The 20301-nt window shown below is 35.5% G+C and overlaps 1 protein-coding gene across 1 annotated transcript in view; it reads right to left on the bottom strand.

The window, feature by feature from the left end:
- The window catches only part of LOC118199365 (uncharacterized), a 39024-nt gene that overhangs the window by 7151 nt on the left and 11572 nt on the right, over nucleotides 1-20301 (bottom strand). The window contains exons 3-6 of the mRNA XM_085822957.1: nucleotides 14914-15150; nucleotides 13237-13511; nucleotides 10415-10683; nucleotides 5130-5266 (exon numbers count right to left, since the gene is read on the bottom strand). Coding sequence (XP_085679083.1) covers nucleotides 5130-5266; nucleotides 10415-10683; nucleotides 13237-13511; nucleotides 14914-15150 — 918 coding nt within the window. The remainder of the gene's footprint in view (nucleotides 1-5129; nucleotides 5267-10414; nucleotides 10684-13236; nucleotides 13512-14913; nucleotides 15151-20301) is intronic.

Genomic DNA, 20301 nt, shown 5'->3' with positions numbered 1-20301 from the left:
TTTAGGTAATTTACTTGTTGCAATCGTTTGCGAGGTTGAGACCTTGCCATTTACCAAAGAAATGCATTTAGAGTGTTTGCCATCAAAGTTTGAGCTCGATTTAATACTCGAAAGCCAAGTTATCGGTTTTATCCGTTTTGTGCACTCTCTGTGAGTTTTCCATTAAAACCTGCAACTTTTGATCTCGTTCATTCGTTTTTCCAAAGCTGTTTCAGGTTAGAATTCTAATATACCTCGTTTCTACCTCTCGAAGAGGAATACGACCCTATGTTCTATGGCAGGGTTTCTTAAACTTTTTTCCCAGTCGCGACTCCCTTTTATCACTGAGATTTTTTCGCGACGCCCCAGGACCCCATAATATTCACAAAAATTTTGTGGGACCCCATAAGTATTGCGCAAATCCGACACATGCGTGAGTGAAACTGTCCATTTTTTCACTTGCACTGTAATTTTGCACTATTGCAGTTTTAGGTCATTAACTTTAATTTCTAATTTTAAGACATAGAACAATGTGAAAATTTTAAATAAGTAACAGACGAAATGACAGCGTCACATGCAAAGCAAGGAAAATGAACGTTTATATTATAAAAAGAATGCATCGAAATTTTTTCGTTTTGTTCTTTGTCTGCAATGTCTTATCTTTACCTATTTTCAGATGCACTGTATAAAAATATTTGGTAATTGTAAAATTAATAATAATAAGAGAAATATAAAAACTGCTAACATTTTTGGCGACCCCTTTGGTTAAGAAATCCTGTGTTTAAGAAAGAAACCATGTTCTATTACCATAGAACAGTTTAAGAAACTCTGTTCTATGGTAATTATTGCTCATCTGGATGAGTAACTATCACCCCTCTTAATTTGAAAAAACAATTTAAAAATCACCCTGTATATATATAGATGTAGTTTTGTTGTGGCCGATCGCAACTAAAAAGGGAGGTGTACAACTCTGTGTTATAGCAGTCCTATGCACAAAATGTCAACATTCTGAGGCTACTCGTTTTAGAGTTATACGAGATACATACATACTTATATACGTACAAGAGGTCACGAAAAAAAATTTCTTTTGAATTTTAAATCCATTTTACAATCCGTTTTGGGGAAAAGAGTCTTTTATTCTGTACTTATAAGAACGTCATTAAATTGCATTCGATAGCTGTCAAAATGAATATTTCCGTTGAAATATGATACCCGAAAGTTTTCGCGATTACAATACTTTCTTGTACTTCGTACAAGGAAGTAAAAAAGGAAAAAAGTTATTGAAATGCTTAATTAGCTAATGCTAAATTAAACGAGTATATAATGTACGTTATCAATCTTTTTTATTTAATTTTCCTTTGCAGATATTTATTATGAGTATTCCACATTAAGTTGCATACGAGATCTAAAATTTTTATTTAAAACTGCAAGGTATTCATTTAACCTTCAGAGACACTGTCTTTGAATTTCGATAGTAAATTTAGATTGTTTGGGATAAAGCTCAGGCATAAGGAAATACTAACTGAATTTTACGTTAATCATTTATAATTTATGAAATGCGCAAAATGTAATGACATTTCTAGAAACAACTGCTGCCCGTTTCTAATACTACACTGGTGTGCAAAACTTAAACAATAGCAGGGTTTCTTGCCATAACTCCACGAGAAATCAACTGAGAGACATGAAATGCAGAAATGAAGGAGAGTATTATGTACGTAAAGGATGACGAAAACATCGGAGCTGAAAAAGGAATACAATGCATACGGTATGGCATCAAACAAAAACAAGTGTGACTCATGATTGTCTATCCAAGAGGAAGAACAACAAGCAGATGTTCCTTAATATGGGATATGCCCTCCCCTCACTGCAATGGTTGCTTCGCACCGTCTCCGCATACTCAGAACCAGCTGGTGCAACATTTCTTGCGGTAGGAGTGCCCATTCCTCAATCAGCATCTGTTTGAGTTGTTGGGTGTTCTCCGGAGGATGTAAGCGTGCTGTAATGCGTCTCCCCAAAGTATCCCAAACATGTTCGATGGGATTGAAATCTAGGAAGTACGCTGGCCAATCCATTCGAGTGATATCTTCACTTTCCAGTAGCTCCTCAACAACAAGAGTCCGATGTGGCCGTGCATTGTCATGCATAAAAATTAAGTCTGGGCCAATGGCACCTCGGAACAGACGCACATGGGGAAGGAACTCCTCACAATAGCGATTCCCGGTTACAGAACCTCTGTCGAAAACATGGAGCTCAGTTCGCCGGTCAGCATAATGCCTCCCCAGACAAGAACTCCAGCACCACCGTTACGCCTTTCCTTGATGTTACTTGGATAAAACCGGGTCCCGAGCTCTCTCCAAATCAAAACGCGTTGAGAATCGCTTCTGGTACTGAACCGACTCTCATCCGTAAAGACGACACGACTCCATTGATCAGTTGTCCAGTTTTTGTGCTCTCTGCACCACTGTAAACGGTGGCGTCGGTGGCCAACTTTCAACGGGAGGCAGCGTTCAGGACGGCGGGCGAATAGGCCCTCTTTGTGAAGGCGTCTGGCCACAGTAAACCGCGACACTTGTCGCCCCGTTGCTGTATAGAGTTGCTGAGCAATGGTGCTTGCTGACTGCTGTCGGCCTCTTTTCGCCTGCAGGACGATATATCGGTCATCCCTTGCAGTTGTCGTCCTCGGGCGGCCACCACCAACCTTTCTAACAGCTGTACTTGTAGTTTGGAACGCTTTCCAAGCGCGCGAAACGACACTTTTTGTTGATTCCGAACTCTGCAGCTACACTGGTGACAGTACGCCCCTCCTCCAGCTTTCCGATCATTCTTCCACGTGTGAAGTCGTCCAGGTGATTTCTTCTAGCCATATTTCACAAAATGACTCACTGGCACTTGCAGCGAATATGTTGAATTGCGTCTCCGTCCTTCCTTTTATTCTACTATTGAGCTGCGCGCGCCGACATCACGCGTTTTGTGTACGCTCACGTCGCCTCTGACATTTCGTTCCTGATATTTGCATACGCATGACGTTTCTACTGACTTACGTGTTCATTGTACTGATCTCTAGACCTCCTTTCCTGCAATTTCATGGCTATCTGCTAAATTTTTACATTGTTGCTTAAGTTTTGCACACCAGTTTATATCCATCAACTGTACTCATCATCAGATTCTTCAAAGGCCAAATGACTTCCAAGAGTCCTGGATCACATAGCTTTACTTTTTTGCTTTATTGATACCGTAAGTTCTGTGCAACCGTAGAACAATTAAAGGATAACTCTAGAGCTGAAAATTAACCGCTTTGATGAAGATTATTCCACAAAACTTCATAAAATATTGGAAGGCGATTATCATGATTCCAGTGACATGTATTCCTGCGATAATTTAAAATTTAATGTTAAGTATACCATAAATTCTGCAATCATCCTTGAAATTCCAAATGGTAAGCAAAATGTTCAAAATGTATAGCTGCTGACCAATGCCTTAGTTATTAATCCCAGTGCTATTTATACTTTCGCTCTGAAGTTTTTACTTCCTTTTACGAAGTAAAAGGGAAGCATCGTAATTGCGTAAAATTTCGGGTATCATATTTCAACGAAAATATCCATTTTGACCGCTATCGAATGCAATTTAACGATGTTTTTGAGTGACATCTGTACGTAAGGGCAGAATAAAGAACTCTTTCCTCCAAAAAAATTATAAAACTGATTTATAATGGATTCTGGTACGATTTTTTTCGTGGGGTCTGTTTCTACCTATATCGCATAACTCAAAAACGAGTAAGCTCAGAATACTGAAATTTTGCATATAGGACTGCTATAACATGTTAAGGTTTTTTTGCCTTTAGTTAACCTGCATGTTATAGTTGTAAAATTATCAACAATTTAAAATTGCATATAATTTAATATTAGGCACAAGGAAATCATGTGGTGTACACATCAGATTTTTTAAATATAAAATCAAATTAGCTTCTTTACTTAAATTCCGCAAACAGCTTTAGTATACCTACAGAACAGAATTTCTTGAAATAAGTTAATGAATTTTATTAAAACTTTCTTGAAACTATCATATAAAAAAAACCTTTTGATATGGTTCTCGTACAGTAAAAGTGCAAAATTTCTACAGATGTTCAGAACAAACTTGGTTAATCATTTCCGAGTGACAATTTGTCTCAAATGTGAGGTTTATGATTAATTTAAGGAGCAAGTATGAAGCACAAAGTTACGCAATTTTGCTAATAAACGCTTTTGGCTTGAATAGAACGATATTCTGTGTTGAATATGTAAATAGCTTCTTGAAACTATATTATAAATTTGCAAGGTTCTTTTGTTAATTAGCCAGTTACTATGATTTTCATCTGTACTATTAACTTCTTTTCGTATTCCTCACCAAAATGCAAATCAGTTGTTTGTGTATTTAATTTGAAAGATTTGAATCTTGGAGAGAAATAATTTTTGGATTAACGCTGTGCTATTAGAATTCCTCTAGCTCTATCTAAAAGTGATTATTCAGGATTTAGCATTCTCTCGTTAGCCAATACTTTAAACCTGAGAGCCGGTAAATTTTATTTAGCCAGCTTATAGCTTATTTATTTGACAGTATAATCTTAGACTATGCTATCAGCTTTCGGATTGAATTGCCTGTTATTGCTTAGTTAACATCACCACAAGTGGTGATTTGTCTATAACACAAGTCATGCCCTTTATGTTAAAAGTTCAGATTAAATAAAATAAGTTATTTAAACTTTCTCACGACTCATAATATTTCAAAAGTAGCAATAACTTAGTAATTTGTCCAGTAGGATTTGCAGGACTTGTCTTCAGCTTCCAGATTAATAGCAACCTACAAACTTATCTTAGCGAATTCCACTCATTAAGGTATGAAATTACTTTTGATTAATTTAAGCAACGGGAATCTCATAGTAGCGGCAATTTTTGCTTTAGACTATATATTAATTACATTTTACTTTTATGAAATATATTCTTCTCTTAGGAAAAATATTGAAATTCTTCTCAAATTTCTGTCTTTCTTACAAATTTAGGAATCGCGTACCTAGGATCACTATTTAAGAGATTATCTCGAGGGTTAAGATTAAAGTATGCAGAACACTTTTTACAATACTTGAATATAAAAAATAGTACAGTGAGTAATCTTACCAGTTCGATGATTTCGTCCAAAGTCCAGTATTCGTTGTTACTGAATATCGGAATCAAATTCGCTGTGTTGATGTCAGATGGGAATGCCAGATGCAAACGTTTTGTATATTCAAAGATATTGCATTTATAGTACCAGCCTAATACGAAAAACAAATTCAGAGTAAGAATAACACATTAATACTATAAGTTCTAAGCACCTTTGGCGGTTAACAGGAACTGCACTTTTGAACTATTATTTAATTTCTATCCTTCAGTAAAGAAACTGTAGGTACGTAAGTGTATTTCGGTGAGTAGTGCAGTTCCGCTTGTGTTCAAATGCAGAGCATACATCTTGTAACTTATATTTGTCCGATATAAAAGTTGTTAATATGAAGATCACTATTAAGTGAAACTGTTCTCTTAAAGTATAGCAACGTATGCAGTGACCTAGTGCACTATAGTGGTGTATCCGATGTACTAATACTAACGAAAAGTTAACTCGTTAACAAAAAAGAAAAGACACCTAGAAAAGAAACTCTTAAGAATAGCGAAAAATAATACGCGATATGTACTAACTGCTATTTAAACTGTTAAGAAATTATAGAAACTTTTAGTTTGCTATAAAAGATTTAAGAATGTGGATTGAAAAAGAAAACTGAGATTAAATTTACAAAAATCTAATTTGTGTTCCCCAAAAAGTGGGAAAAATCTAGACCACCACAACTAAAATATGAAGATATTAGAATTAAATGTGTTGAAAGCCTTAAATATCTTGGCGGTTTTTTTCGATTAGAAACTGAATTTTGAAGAACATTTTAATAATATTTAAAAAGAACTATATTCTGATGTATTATAAAAGAAACACCAATATTTTGGTCTCGTATATAAAAGATCGCCTTGTAAAAATTGAGAAAATACATGAAGTGAAAAATGAACTGGGGGAAAACCCAAACTGGTGTTATAACCAATGAGAGTGCCAACATGCTGATGAAAGAGGCTGCTATGGGTAATGCCGAGGATGTGTTCTATATTCAAGCCTCAAAAAGAATTGTTGGTAAAATCAAGGATTTCTCTGTTACGACTGCTCAAATGAGAAATGGAACATTTCGGGAAAAATGAAAGATTATTTGTTGAACTTTTAAGTTCCTAAAGATATGAGAATGTTATGTGATTTTGATTAATTACTGGACACGGATGCTTCCGGTATCTGAAGAGATTTAATTTACAAAATAATAGTCTTTGCAGTTTTGAGGTGCTGAAGGCAATGCATAACATTTCATCAAAGATTGCAAAGGCGAAAATACGAAGAAGCGATATGATGTAGTTCTCTATCTGAATACCAACCTAACTTAGATACATGCATGTTCATGAATAGTATCCCAAAGAGTTTCAAATGGCTGGTAAGTTTATCGGAGCTCTAGGAGTATGCAAGAATATAATTACGTTTCTCATTGTACCTTTGCTATTTACTGAGTTTAAGTACGAATTCATTTGATATAATGTTTTTAGAGATAAAAATCTTTTCTGATTCCATGCAAGAAGCAGAGTAACAAAGACTGAAATTAGCAGTGATTAAACTGCTTTAGCAGGTGTTTAAAAAAGATAAGTGGAGCAAGATTTCTTTTCTTAACTGCACCACCATTATCTCATATTACAGAGCAGGTCACAGAAAAATAACCTGCTTCCAATACTGGTGTCATGCTCTTTGGAGAAGGTTGTAGCTCTTTGTTTGCCAAGTTTTCATATGTCTGGCGATATGATGTTACTGCAGATTCAGTATTCTTACTTTACTTTTTCGTCCTGTTCAGCTCTTCCGTGCGCGTTGTGTTAACGGGGCGTTTTCTCTGCCATAAATAATAGCGATTGTGGAAGACTACATGCGAAGCGGGTTGTTTAAAGTAATGAAAGAGATCATTGACAAGAACCTAAGTATAAAACTATAGTAGCATTTCGCGTTAACATACGTTACGCTTCGCTGACGTGATTGGCTGGCGTCTGCTGTATGGTATCAAATCGGCTCTTCCAAGCCTTCTATCTTCTTCAGTCAATATTCTATCTTTTCATCATAAGCGATGCTGCCTGGATACCTGGACTAAAGATGTCCTAGAATGTAGTCCTATTAAACACGTTGTTTCATAAGTATGCCTTGGACCTAATAGTTGGATTTCCATGTATCTGCAAAGCATATGTAGCATTTCCTGCTGTTTATCTTACGTTTTAATGAACATATACATCTTTCAAAGTTGGAATAACTGTTTGCTCTTTTGCTATACCCGTTTTTAGCTTTTCTCGGATTGTCCGCGATTTTTGTTATTCGCGGCAGTCGCGCCACCCAATTCCGCGGATAATCGGGAATGTACTGTATTGCATGGCCTTGCCAGGACTGCCATTATAATATTGACACTTTCCACACTTAGCCAGGTCTCTATTATAGGTATGTAAGATACATAATAATAAATACTTGAAATAATCCGCTCCGCGCATAATCCGCCCGCGGATAATCGGGAGTCTGCTGTAGATTATAAGCATCATTTTGAAATATATAGTGATGCTAATATAAGTATTACGCAGCTAATTAACATAACTGTTACATATACAATTATTGAATATAACAGTTAATATAATGCATTACTGTTGCCACAATAATAAGCATTGTACTTCCATTAACATAGTAGAAAGGACTATAAAGATACTTGCTTATCTTAGAAACGTCTTTTTACTCAGTTATTGTCAGCGGAAAAAAGGAAAAATTCGTTAACAAAGAGATTTTATGTATTGGTAGATCTCCTCCACACACGCATGTGATGGCTGATTGTAGGTTACATGATTAACTGCAACTCTTACAATCTGTTCGAAGCGGATAAGTTTGTAAGCGATGCTGCCTGGATACCTGGACTAAAGATGTCCTAGAATGTAGTCCTATTAAACACGTTGTTTCATAAGTGTGCCTTGAACCTAATAGTTGGATTGCCATGTATCTGCAAAGCATATGTTGCACAATTCGACTTGATTAGTAAGTCTGTTTTTAAAGATGCAGCATCTCAGCCTCGCTCAGACGCTTGTATTATGCCCAAAATCGGTCGTCTTGACATCCTTATACTCCATAAAGTTTCGCGCAGCGTCGAAAACATGTCTAAAAATTCCAAATCAAATAGACTAAAGTGAAAGTTACAGACAAGCGCAAATTTAAAACAACAGCACACTTAGAAAATCAAAGGATGTGAAACAATGATAGATTCTGAAATAAAGAAATATATACAAGTCACAGGATTTCAAATACGAAGCAAGACTAAAAATAAAATACTAGACTCATTAAAATAAGAAGAAACAACATCAAAACAAATCAAATTAAATAATAAAGACCTGTCCTTTCGGGGACTGAAACAAATTTGTCATTTCACTTATAAGGTATTTCTCCCGTTTTCCTACCATGCCTTCGTGGTGTAGTGGTTCTGCACGCTGGGCCGGTATTCCAGAGGTCCGTGGCTCGATTCCCAGCGAAGGCGATTGCTACTTTTTCATCTTTCCTGCTTCCAAAAAATACCTAATATCTCTACAGTGGCGCCCGAACTAAAAGGGTGTTGGATGAGCACTCTCCATACCCAGGATTTGGCGATTGGGTCCTCTAAAACCCCAGTCGCCCTTTGAAAGGGGAAGTATATAAGATATTGCTCCCCCTTCTTAACGTGCCTTCGTGGTGTAGTGGTCAGCACACTGAGTCGGTATTTCAGAGGTCCGTGTTTCGATTCCCGGAGAAGGCTTTGCTAACTTTTCATCTCTCTGGCTTTTCCAATTAGCCTAATGTCTCTACAACCTCTTACCTGATAATACGGTCAAAAGGAAAGTCATGGTTGCTAAAATGCTTCAATCGAAAAAATAGGAGGAAAGATAACTAGGGCATTAGAATCATGGCCACATGTCACCAAGAGGGTAATCCCTTGCAGGGATAGGCTACCTCAAGTGAATCTATGAGGGCTGTTTTTACGAAAATTGCCTTATTTTTTTAATACTCTTTTCCTCCTAAAAAGCACAATTACATGAAAAGGTTTTACCTGAATACCATTGATAAGAAAATTCTGAAGCTAACATATGATATATTTCACTGTTATCAAGATATCATCCACGCACTTATGAAGAAGTTATTCTACAATATTTTTTTTTAATCTGGTACATTTGGATTATGGCAGAACTCAAGTGTTAGGTTAAATTTTTGAACAACATAAGACTAGTAGCTATAGAAATGAGAATTGGGAAACTCACAACATTAAGTAATCAAAATTCTTCATTTTCATAAAAGAGATAAGTGATATTTTAGGGGAGAAAACTTCATATTCGGAGGGATAAATTCTTTAAGACCAGTTTCATTGCTTTAGTTTCTCATTGTACCTTTGCTATTTACTGAGTTTAGGTATGAATTCATTTTATATAATGTTTTTAGAGATAAAAATCTTTTCTGATTCCATGCAAGAAGCAGAGAAACAAAGACTGAAATTAGCAGTGATTAAACTGCTTTAGCAGGTGTTTAAAAAAGATAAGTGGAGCAAGATCTCTTTTCTTAACTGCACCACCATTATCTCATATTACAGAGCAGGTCACAGAAAAATAACCTGCTTTCAATACTGGTGTCATACTCTTTGGAGAATTTTGTAGCTCTTTGTTTGCCAAGTTTTCACATGTCTTGCGATATGATGTTACTGCAGATTCAGTATTCTTACTTTACTTTCTCGTCCTATTCAGCTCTTCCGTGCGCGTTGTGTTAACGGGGCGTTTTCTCTGCCATAAATAATAGCGATTGGGGAAGACTACATGCGAAGCGGGTTGTTTAAAGTAATGAAAGAGATCATTAACAAGAACCTAAGTATAAAACTATAGTAGCATTTCGCGTTAACATACGTTATGCTTCGCTGACGTGATTGGCTGGCGTCTGCTGTATGGTATCAAATCGGCTCTTCCAAGCCTTCTATCAATTTGCATACCTAAAATCTCTTATAACGTTCAACAGAAGCTATATTTCTGAAAATCAGCTTCAATATTATCTGCTTGTTAGTGTATCACGAAAGACGTATCGGTGAATGGTGAAACCTCTAAACTTCTAACCTTCTAACCGTACCAATATGGTCACAGCCAATGGAGAAAGCTAAAAGCATAAATTACTGCTGATTATGATTGCTTCTGGATATTTGCACCCATTGCTGGAAAGAATAGCTCAAGAACACACAAACTAATTAAATATATAGAAATTTTTCTGAATTTATAAATATGAAGTTTCAGATAATTTTTCTATTATTAAAAATGTTTTAACATACCTAATAGTGTTTTTGACCAAATCCAAAAGGAGACATTATACGGCCATAGTCTGGTCTTCAGTTCTTGTATAATTATAAGAACTCTTAATTGTAATTGCTCATCTGTTAGCAAAGGATGGATAGGAGCTGAGCTGAGAGGAAATAGGTTCAAGAAATGAGGTAAACATTCGCGAAACTCTGCGTTTTGAAGCTGAAGCAGAAACTGAAAAGGATCTGATGGAAGGTAGATTCCCAGCTCTTGATCCGATTTAAGTGGCACAGCTGTAAAACTGCAAATTTAGTTTACTGTAGTGGCGGGAGAAACAATAGCACTAATGACAACAGAAAATTTTGTCATTAAATAACATTTATCAGATACTTGAAAATTAAATTTTAAAAATATACAACAATTTACTATATTACATTAATTCATGGCTAATGTTTAAGTTGCTACTAATAAATTTTAAGAAAAACCAATTACTTTAAGATTAGAAAGATCAGTATGGCACAGAACGCGAATTCTTCCTCTTAAAGGATGTAGGTGCTTTCTTAAAGATAAAGAGACAGTATTTATTTACATTACATGCTACAAAAAATGTCATGCAGCTGGTTCGTTCCTCAACTGGGTGACCAACTTCCCGCTTTACCAGCTCGTTCACTGCTAAGCGTTCTTCAAGAAAACTCGTTTTGTGGATTACTGTCGAAATCTACCTATCGGATTATTTTACCGGCTTATATTTTGCTATATAAACACTTGTTACTCTTATTTTACTAGCTTAAAGCCAGACAGTTAACACCGTAATAGTGTTCGTTAACAAGTATTGCGTTATATCACCAGATGTATTTAATTACTGTACGCTGGTAGAATATCAAAACTCGATATATGAACTAGCGAATTATGTGATCCATAATACTGAGCACGTTTAAGATATTATTAAGCGAATGAACTAAGGAGATTTCGCTTTGGAAATTTTGACTGATTTCCATTCTGCAAAAATATCCAACTTGTGCACACTATAAATAGCTTATGTTATAAAACTAAAAATTTAGTTAGATAGCGAGAACATATCAGTTTGCTTTTTAGATGGAAGGCCTATTTTTATTCTGAAATTTTTTGCAGGGAGTGGAACCTTTGCCGCATTTAGTTAGTTTCGTATATGACTTATCGGCAAGATTATATTAAGAACTATTAAATATACGGGGGTTGTTCCGAAAGTTCACCGATTGTCTAAAATGCGCCGACTGTGTGCAAAGGATTTCATGATTGTCATGCTTGGTTTGGTTTATTTAACTATGACAAAGCATGCAACGGCTATCTGCATAAGAGAAAGGGCGGCTATGTGAAGGTCTTTTCTAAGGAAGACTAGCTCGTATACAGGTTAAGTACCGAAAACCACTGGAAACACACATGCAGCAAGCCAATTCACCTGAAATCAAACCAAGATCGAACTACCCGAGTTCAGCGACTTATATTACCGCTCGGTGGCAGATTGACGTTATTTTCACCCGTGAAGACAACCCGTATCTTACTTTGTTTGTGTGAGCAAATCCAAATACACATTTGTCCTTTCTTTGCTCGCTGTAAGAGTGGAATTGTAAGATTGATGGATATACCGCTGATTAACAGACATGGCAATATGTGGGATCTATTAAACTTCTATTAAATTTTGGGTCATGTTATGCAAAAGTGATGAAAGAGAATTTTGACCAGACTAGATATGACAGATGAACAGACTAGAGCAAAATGGCAGACAGGCATTCAAATCGCGGAAGCACAGTGAGAAAGCAAACTTAATGTATTGTTGTTTCCTTTTTGACATGAGAAATGAGCTCACATCAGCATCTCTGAAACATAAAAATAGAGACAATGTTGAAAGACATTTATCTGTTTGAGAAATTTTCAGCTAAACGCAGTCAGTGATTGTACAGCAAAATGTCTCGATATGGTTTAGAAGCCTATGAAATAATCTCCTGATACCCGTTTACTGAATAACCGAGTGTAAACACCAACTGTATGGCGTTAAGTTCTTAAACTAATATGAAAAAATTAACTAGTATAGTCACCACCGGTGAATTCTGGATCAGCCAGTATAATCCAGAATCAAAGCAGCAGCCCAACACATGGACTCAGTGATTCATCATCTCTCCCAAATTTTGTAATTCTGGCTCCTAGCTTAAACAAGTGAATGCTTTGTCTGCATGCGTTCGATATGCGTGTAATAGAACTTCAATGTTGAATACTAAACAAGTGAACTTTGAATTAACATGATTAGGACACTATTTTTCAGCGAATAATTCTCAGAAATAAACTGATCTGCTTCATGGGAATCGTTTCTCGGTCATAACAGCCGAGCACATGTGGCAGAAGAGACTATCGAAACTTTGGAGAAAACTGGTGCGCAGTCTACTTCTTCCTTCATACAAGATACAGTTCACACTTACGTTCTTCATAGCCTCACTAATTCTTAATAGGACAAAAGTTTTGTATAGACGAAAAAATTAAAGTTGTCACATCTGCAGTCTTAGATCGAGTGTTAGAAAATGTGCTTGTATCTCGCATGTTAGAAGCTAGTTCTTCACTGGAGAGGTGTATTGAGAATGAAGGCAATTGTATGGAAAACATAAGCTGCACTAAACGTCTTAATGATAAACTATGAGTAGTGCTGTCTGTCATGAACTTTCGGGATAGCGCTCATTTTTGCTTCATAATGCAAAATTTAGAACAGTTGTGTAAATTACCCCTTAAAAAGCAATAATAATGAACCCTAATAAAGAATAATATGCACCTAAAAATATAAATTTAATGAAAAAATCTAAACAATATTTAAAGGCGAAAAGTTTACTTTTCATAAGCTCCTGCTTGCACAAAAAGCAAATCTTTAAATCCCAAGTCATCCTTAAAGAGACCAGCATGCCACAAAAATGTTCCTCGTCTATATAAAATGATTATGTGGAATATCAGATGATACTGGTAAATCAAGTAATGGGATGTATAAAAAGGATCCAACGAATCACTTTTGAAATTGAAGTGATCCGATGATTTCTCGCTCGTGTTACTCCATTTGCGCGTTCGAAAGATCTGGAATCCAGATGATAGTAATTTTTCGATAGTTTCTTCCTGCAGAATAAAGACGCTGCAATTATTAGCTTACCATATTAACATATTAAAAGTAAACCTTATATGTTTAATATGTAATAATATTTAATAGCAATGATAAAAAATATTAGTCTCATTTTTTATTTGACTATGTGTGACAGACACTAACTGAGTCATACAGTTCTAGGCCACATGCCATAAATTCTATAAAACTACATTTAATAATAATATATATTTATTGTTCAGCATTACTTTGATGTGTTCTGTTAAACGATCTTAATGTAATGTTAGCCTTTAATTAAATAGTTAATAAACCTTAATTGATGAAATTTTTTCTGTCAACACAATTTTGCTAATCTTTCAGCTCATGAAGAAATGCTTTAAAAAAAAAAAAAAAAAAAAAAAAAAAAAAAAAAAAAGACGTGACTACATTCTTACATTATTCTGTATTTGTAAAATATGCTTTCAGAATGCTTATATTCTATTTATGTTTAATTTCCAATAACTTTTGTTTCGTATCATGAAACTATGCTCCCGTGTCGAAGCATACGATTAAAATACCTTGAACTATTCCCCCTAACGAAAAGCTTATTCAGTATTTTTTTTTTTTTTTTTTTTTTTTTTTTTGCAAGAACACGCGGATTACCATACACGCATGAAAAGCAACATTATAAAGTAGGTTATTTGAATGTGTGTTTAACTGTTCTAAAAGTACACATGCAGATGCTTGCATGTATGAAGGAAAAGTTTAGAATAAATTTTAAGAATTACAATTTATATAAAAATTTTAAAATATTCAAATGCCATAGACATTACAATCAGCCTAATTAAAAATATATTTTAAGTCATCTTAAAAACAAACTAGTGCACAGTTTGAAATGTAATAATATTCAGCTGATCAAAAATAATAAAACTAGTTGTTATTTCAAACATATGGTTACCTGTTCAGGATAATCTAACAAAATGGTTTTGTTACAGGTTTATATCATTATATAAGAAAAAAACATTTTCTGCAAAAGTTTCTGAAACGTACCATGATTTGAATAAAAGCAAAGTACCTAGAGTGCATTAAAAATATTAAAACGACACACATATAATTGAATGCTTAAAGATGATGAAGACGAAACGCTACTTACTGCGCCTACAAGCTATGTCAGGAAGATTTTCGAAATTCATTAAATGACGATATTTTGAAATGTTAAGCGCTTCTATTTCCTTTAAAATGACCCATTGAAAGCCCATACATATTTTAAATGGTCCTAGTAAGAGCAACAAAGAGACATAAGTCCATCTTTAACCAGCTATATTCCTAGGTTTCTCTTCTCATTAGTGTCTCAAGCTTCTCGAAATTTGAATCTTAAGTCAAAGTTTCCTAAACTAAATATTATGTCGTCTTTATAACTCATAACTTACCAGAACTAACCTTTTCTAATATTTTAAAATCATCCTCTAACACTGCTAAAGAGATAACGTCGTTAAATCCTTCCACCTTGCTTGGTACAAAGCCATTCTTCAATGCAAGAAGCTTGTTGGTTGGCGACAGCATGCAGAATATCAAAGAAGGCTCTATCATAATGAGGGAGACATTAAGAGATTTCAACATGGTGCCAAGTTTAACCAATAATTTATTCCATGGAAGTTTGTGATCAGTCCATTCACCCTATAAAGATAAAAAATTTCCCCCATATTATAAATAAAAACAATTTATAATGGCAATCTTCTGTGTGTCACCGACAAAGAACATGGAACGTAAATTCATTATTATATGAGACATATTTCTGCAAATACTGCTTCAAAGAAAAAAAATTAAAAAAGGGATAACATTTCATCAATACCAATGTCTTTCAAATCATGTGTTAGCGAATTATTAGTTGATATTTGAATATCATGAATTATTTCAGAGCTTGAAAACAATGTACTATCAGTACTATGATTTTCGGGTTAATTAGCTTTTTGTTGTTGTTGTTGCTATTTTGCAAGCAGCGTATAAAATCTAAGATTGCTTAATTTATTTATTTGATGGCTGAATCATCAGTCCGCAGCCCCCCCCCCGGAAATTGAGATAATTGATCTATGGTTTATTGTCTTAGAATGTGTGTAAGCTTTTCTGTTTCTACTTTTTGCATATGGCAACAAAACTAGTGGTTGATAAAATATTGCGTTTGTGACAACCATATAGAATGGCTCGTTTATTTTGTATTAAGAATTAAGGTAATTAAACAAAAGTGAAGGAAATACAGTCTCCCTGTGTCAAGTGATTTATTTAATGAAACAACCGCAGTAAAATATTTAAAGTGATGTGTAAAAAGCTATTAGATTTTATTTTATAGTGGCACGTTTTGATTTCGCATTGTTATTTGCGTGTCTCAATACTTTGTCTCTTTTTTCAGCATCTTAACAAGAGTTAGCAAGGTATATAAAATACTAGATTAACAACCTTCTAGAACATATTGCATACAGAGTGTTCAGGTAAGAAAACCGAGTTACAAGTAATAATGATTTGGTAAGTCGAATTTTTATTTTATATGTACTTGTAGAAACTAGAACAGAAGTGTCGGATAATTTTTTACCATATTTCAGAAAGGTTTATTTCTTCAGATACAATATTTTTGATAACAATAAAATGCAGAGTGAGACAAAAGCTTCCCAAGATACCGGAGGTAAAGACATTTCTCCAGAGGGAGAGCTCAGACCAGGCTCGTCTAGCAACCCTACAATTAGCGTCAAAGCCGCGGTCTTAATCTTAGAAACAATATAGCAGTACACACAGCTTGAGACAGATTTGACAGTACACTTGCAGTCCCTGTAGAACAGTACGGACCGCTGAACAGAATAGTGTTTCTAGTCTTGGGGTTCATTAGAACTAGTAATATTCACGAAGAATTAAATATGGAACTGATAAGTGTACTTGTTGCAAAACCGGCACAAAAGTTCTTTAGAAAGATTAGTCTTCCGAATGGCAATTCCATACTTTCTATGGACTGATTTTACAGATAACTATGATAGAAGACCTGACGCAGTATTACTTCAGTTGTTCTGTGTCTATTCCATTTCATTCTAATTTATTTCTCGCCTTTCGGTCATTATTTTGAAATTGTATGGTATATGATTAGAGGCCTACCCCTTAATCAATGCCTGATTTACTTGCTATTACACTTACTTACAGCCACTTTATTACTCCAAGCCTACACGCTACTGCTATCCATACCTCCCTGCAGTCCTGGTTCTACTACCTCTAAATTACTCTAATCAGACTAGCTCCGGACGCCTTCCGTGATTTTTGGATGCCACCACGCTCTTTTGAATGACTGCTAATGCTTCTACGAAGTTTATCCACTGCCAATTGCTATCGTTTTTCATGAACTTTTACGATGACATGACTGAAATGCTATTGCTGCACGTAACTGCTACAGGATGTTGCCCATATGAATGTATTTGTTCGATTTCACTGATTTTGTGGCAGGGGAAATGGCTTAGACCTTTATCTCCACTTTTTCACCGTCTGTTTATATTAGCCATAAGAAATGCTATGTTAAGTTTGCTACGTGCTTCTGCACAGGATGGGGCAATGGCACAGGAACCTTGCTCACCTAAGGCTATCACACGTCGGTTTGTTTCGGAAGAACAACTGTTTGAAACAATTTTTCTGCTTTGTCACATCAGCCAATCACCATAGATCGCTTTGGGGGTTAACACAGAGGAAACTGGTTCCTCATTACAAACAAGCTGATAGCATTCGAAGCTGATGGCTGATTGGTTGAAAACGAACAACTTGCAGTTTTTTGTTTTTTTTTTTTTGGAAAGGAAGGAAAAAGTCGCACGTCTTTCTTTCAACAGTAACCAGGCAGAAAAATTGTCCGAAACAGTTGTTCGTGTGAAACAAACGCCGTGTGATATGGGCCTAAGTCATTCTAATCTTGTGAAGGCAGCTAATCTCCCCCATACTGTCTGCTCCCAATATATGGACAAAGACAGGAGGGTCGAGCTCCATTAGCCACACAAGAGGGACAATCAGCTGATGCATTGCCACCCTCCTCTACGTCAGTAAAGACATAATAAAGCAATACGTGTTCCGCCGACTATTGTGGCACTACACGGACTGGAATTCCAACTGAGAAACCCTATATTAGGCAGGAGGAGGTTATCCAGACAGTTGTTACCTTGGGAGGTTAGAGAATGTCTTTTACCGAAGCCCGGGTCTCCACTTCCGGGCTATACACAATTTTAAATTCTCCCTTACCCCTCTTTTTCGAACCGGGCACTAGAGGGTCACCACTTTCTGGCATCGGTGCTATTCATAGGAGGTATGACGTATTTGACTGGTCGTTAATTTGTTACTCACCAGTACTACGCGGGCTGCATTCGACAAAACAGACTTATAACCGACCCATCCTAAACTGGCCACGATTTTACTCCAGCATCTGCCGGTGGACACGTGGAACCGCCAGGCTCAATTAATAATTTTATATCACCGTGGCCAAGACAGTCTAGGCTATCCTAGACAGTAGCTTCACAAGAGTTCTCTGCGTCGACCCCCAGGGAGTCAGTAAAGACATGTCTGATAACAGATAAATAAAATACTGAGAAAGCTGCTATCTAGAAATTTTGCATGTGCTATACTATTTAGATTAGACAAAGGAAACAAAGGAAGAGACGTGAATCCTAGAAAAAAATCTTCGTCTAGGATGACAAATACAGTATAGTGAGGCCGGTCATGAAGTTGTGATAAATATTAAATTTGAAATAATTCTTTAAGAACTAAGGATTGCTTTTTTTAAATGTACTGTATTTTAGAATATGAAGCTTTCTACTGAAATTTTAGATTTGGTATACATGATAATACGCTTTACACGGCAAATGTTGTAATACAAAGAACTAAAAGACGAGCTAAGAAAGCATCTTGAATTTAATGGAGAATTTTTAACAACGATATGCCTATTATAAAGCCTTTATAAAATCATCTGCTTTATAGATATGAGGCTGTACTGTCATGAAGGTATTTAATTTATAGATAGGCAGGAGAAGGAATATCTTAAAACTAATAAAGAGAAGTTTAAAATTAGTTTTTTTGAGCTATTTCAAGTGATAAACGGGGAAGTAGTATCGTAAATTTTCTGTACTTGTTTATATTGAATTGCATATTTGTTTCTAACTCAATTTATACTTATTGTGTGTTTATTATTATTGTTATGTATAGTGGTGTGTTATAGTGTCAGATTCGTAGGCTACCGCTTGAATTTTATAAATATCGTATGAACTTAGACGTTGTCTATTACAAACTAGATTCTCAGCAAAATTTCTCCCAAAGTTGTAAAATTTTCAAAGATTTAGGGACAGAATCTCGTCTTGTGAGTGCAGAAGCATTCGGAGTTAATCAAAAAGTTACTTCCTCCCGCTTATCTAAAAATAGAAGAGAAAATACAATAGGAATCACGAGTTGGTTCAGTTCTGGTGAACATAGAAGAGAATTTAAGGATTTAGTGACTTGTGTCTTAAGTCTTGGGAGATAATTTAAATTATTGTTCTCGAAATCTAAACTTTAGAATTCCATATATTTTCAGAACTCAATCTGGGATAGTCCGAGAGAAATTGGCGGCATCTTCCTACTGCTGGAAATGTATTTAGTCTTTCGTTATTTATATTAATTAGCTATCGCTTTAAAGCTACAAAGAAGGATAAAGTTTCCTTTTCGCCACCTTTTTTACCCAGACGATTTGAATTATCCAATTCATAATAGCTAAAGGAGTGGAGTATATTACCAGAAATGCAGAACTTCATCAGAAAGCTATAATAGATTATTGCAATTAATACAGATGTAGCGGTTATACGAGTGACATTTAAATGAAGGAAAGATAGTTGTCATTAGATGCATGAAGAAGGTAATGTTATAAGAACTGAATGAATTGAAGCAAAGTGTTATAGAGACAATCAGAAAGCCTGTACTGCAGCAAATAAGTTCGATAAAGGGCTGAAGATTATAAGAATTAACATAGAAACGAAAATAGGTTCAGTTAAATAACAGCTATTGATAAAAATTACATCAGTCAATGAAAGATTTCTAAACGAGATCTCAGTATTAGAAAGCTTTAAAACCTGCTCCTACTGCTTGTAATAAGTTCCTTGGTCCAAGTGGTAAACTATCGGCGTTCAACTGAAAAGTCTTGGAGTAACAAAAGACGTAGTTCGAAATGTCAGCCGAGTGAATAAGGCATTATATACACAAGGAGTTTGAGTTCACTTGATTGAATTGTATTATTTTATTAGGTTGAAACACATTAAAGCTACTTGGCTAGGAAACTGCTGCCTTCGGAAAGGACCTTCAAAGACAGTGCGTGAACTATAGACATAAGTTGAACTATAAGGTCTCGTATAGTTAGCCTACTTGACCGCAGGAAATAATCACGGGACAAATACCAAGGGCCGTTCCTATCGGGAAGAGGGAGTACGGGAAGAATCAGGGGCGGCCGGATTCTCGCGGTACCAAGCCTAAATATTTTAAATTCAAAGTGCTTGTCATATACAAGTACGTTTTATACAATTTGTAACATGTAAGTACTTGGTGAGGATGAAATAAAAATTTTATTAATCATTGAGCATTTTTTTTTTTAAATTTAGAGGCAGCAATCTTAGGACTTAGGAAAGTACGCGGGTAGCCAATGGCCTAGGAACGGCCCTGCAAATACCACTATTTCACAGGCCTTAACCTAATCTTGGCAAACAGATCGGGCACTCCTTAAAACATTTTAAAAAATTTTAAAGTATACGATAATAAACTTTCAAAGTAAGGTAGTTTAAATTAAGCGCTGTAAAG

The sequence above is a fragment of the Stegodyphus dumicola genome, chromosome 8, assembly GCF_044657685.1.
Source record: "Stegodyphus dumicola isolate Sdum_Otavi_A_Nest chromosome 8, ASM4465768v1".
NCBI lineage: Eukaryota > Metazoa > Arthropoda > Arachnida > Araneae > Eresidae > Stegodyphus > Stegodyphus dumicola.
The sequence above is the reverse complement of the archived record's forward strand: the minus strand, read 5'-3'. Positions and strand labels throughout refer to the sequence as shown.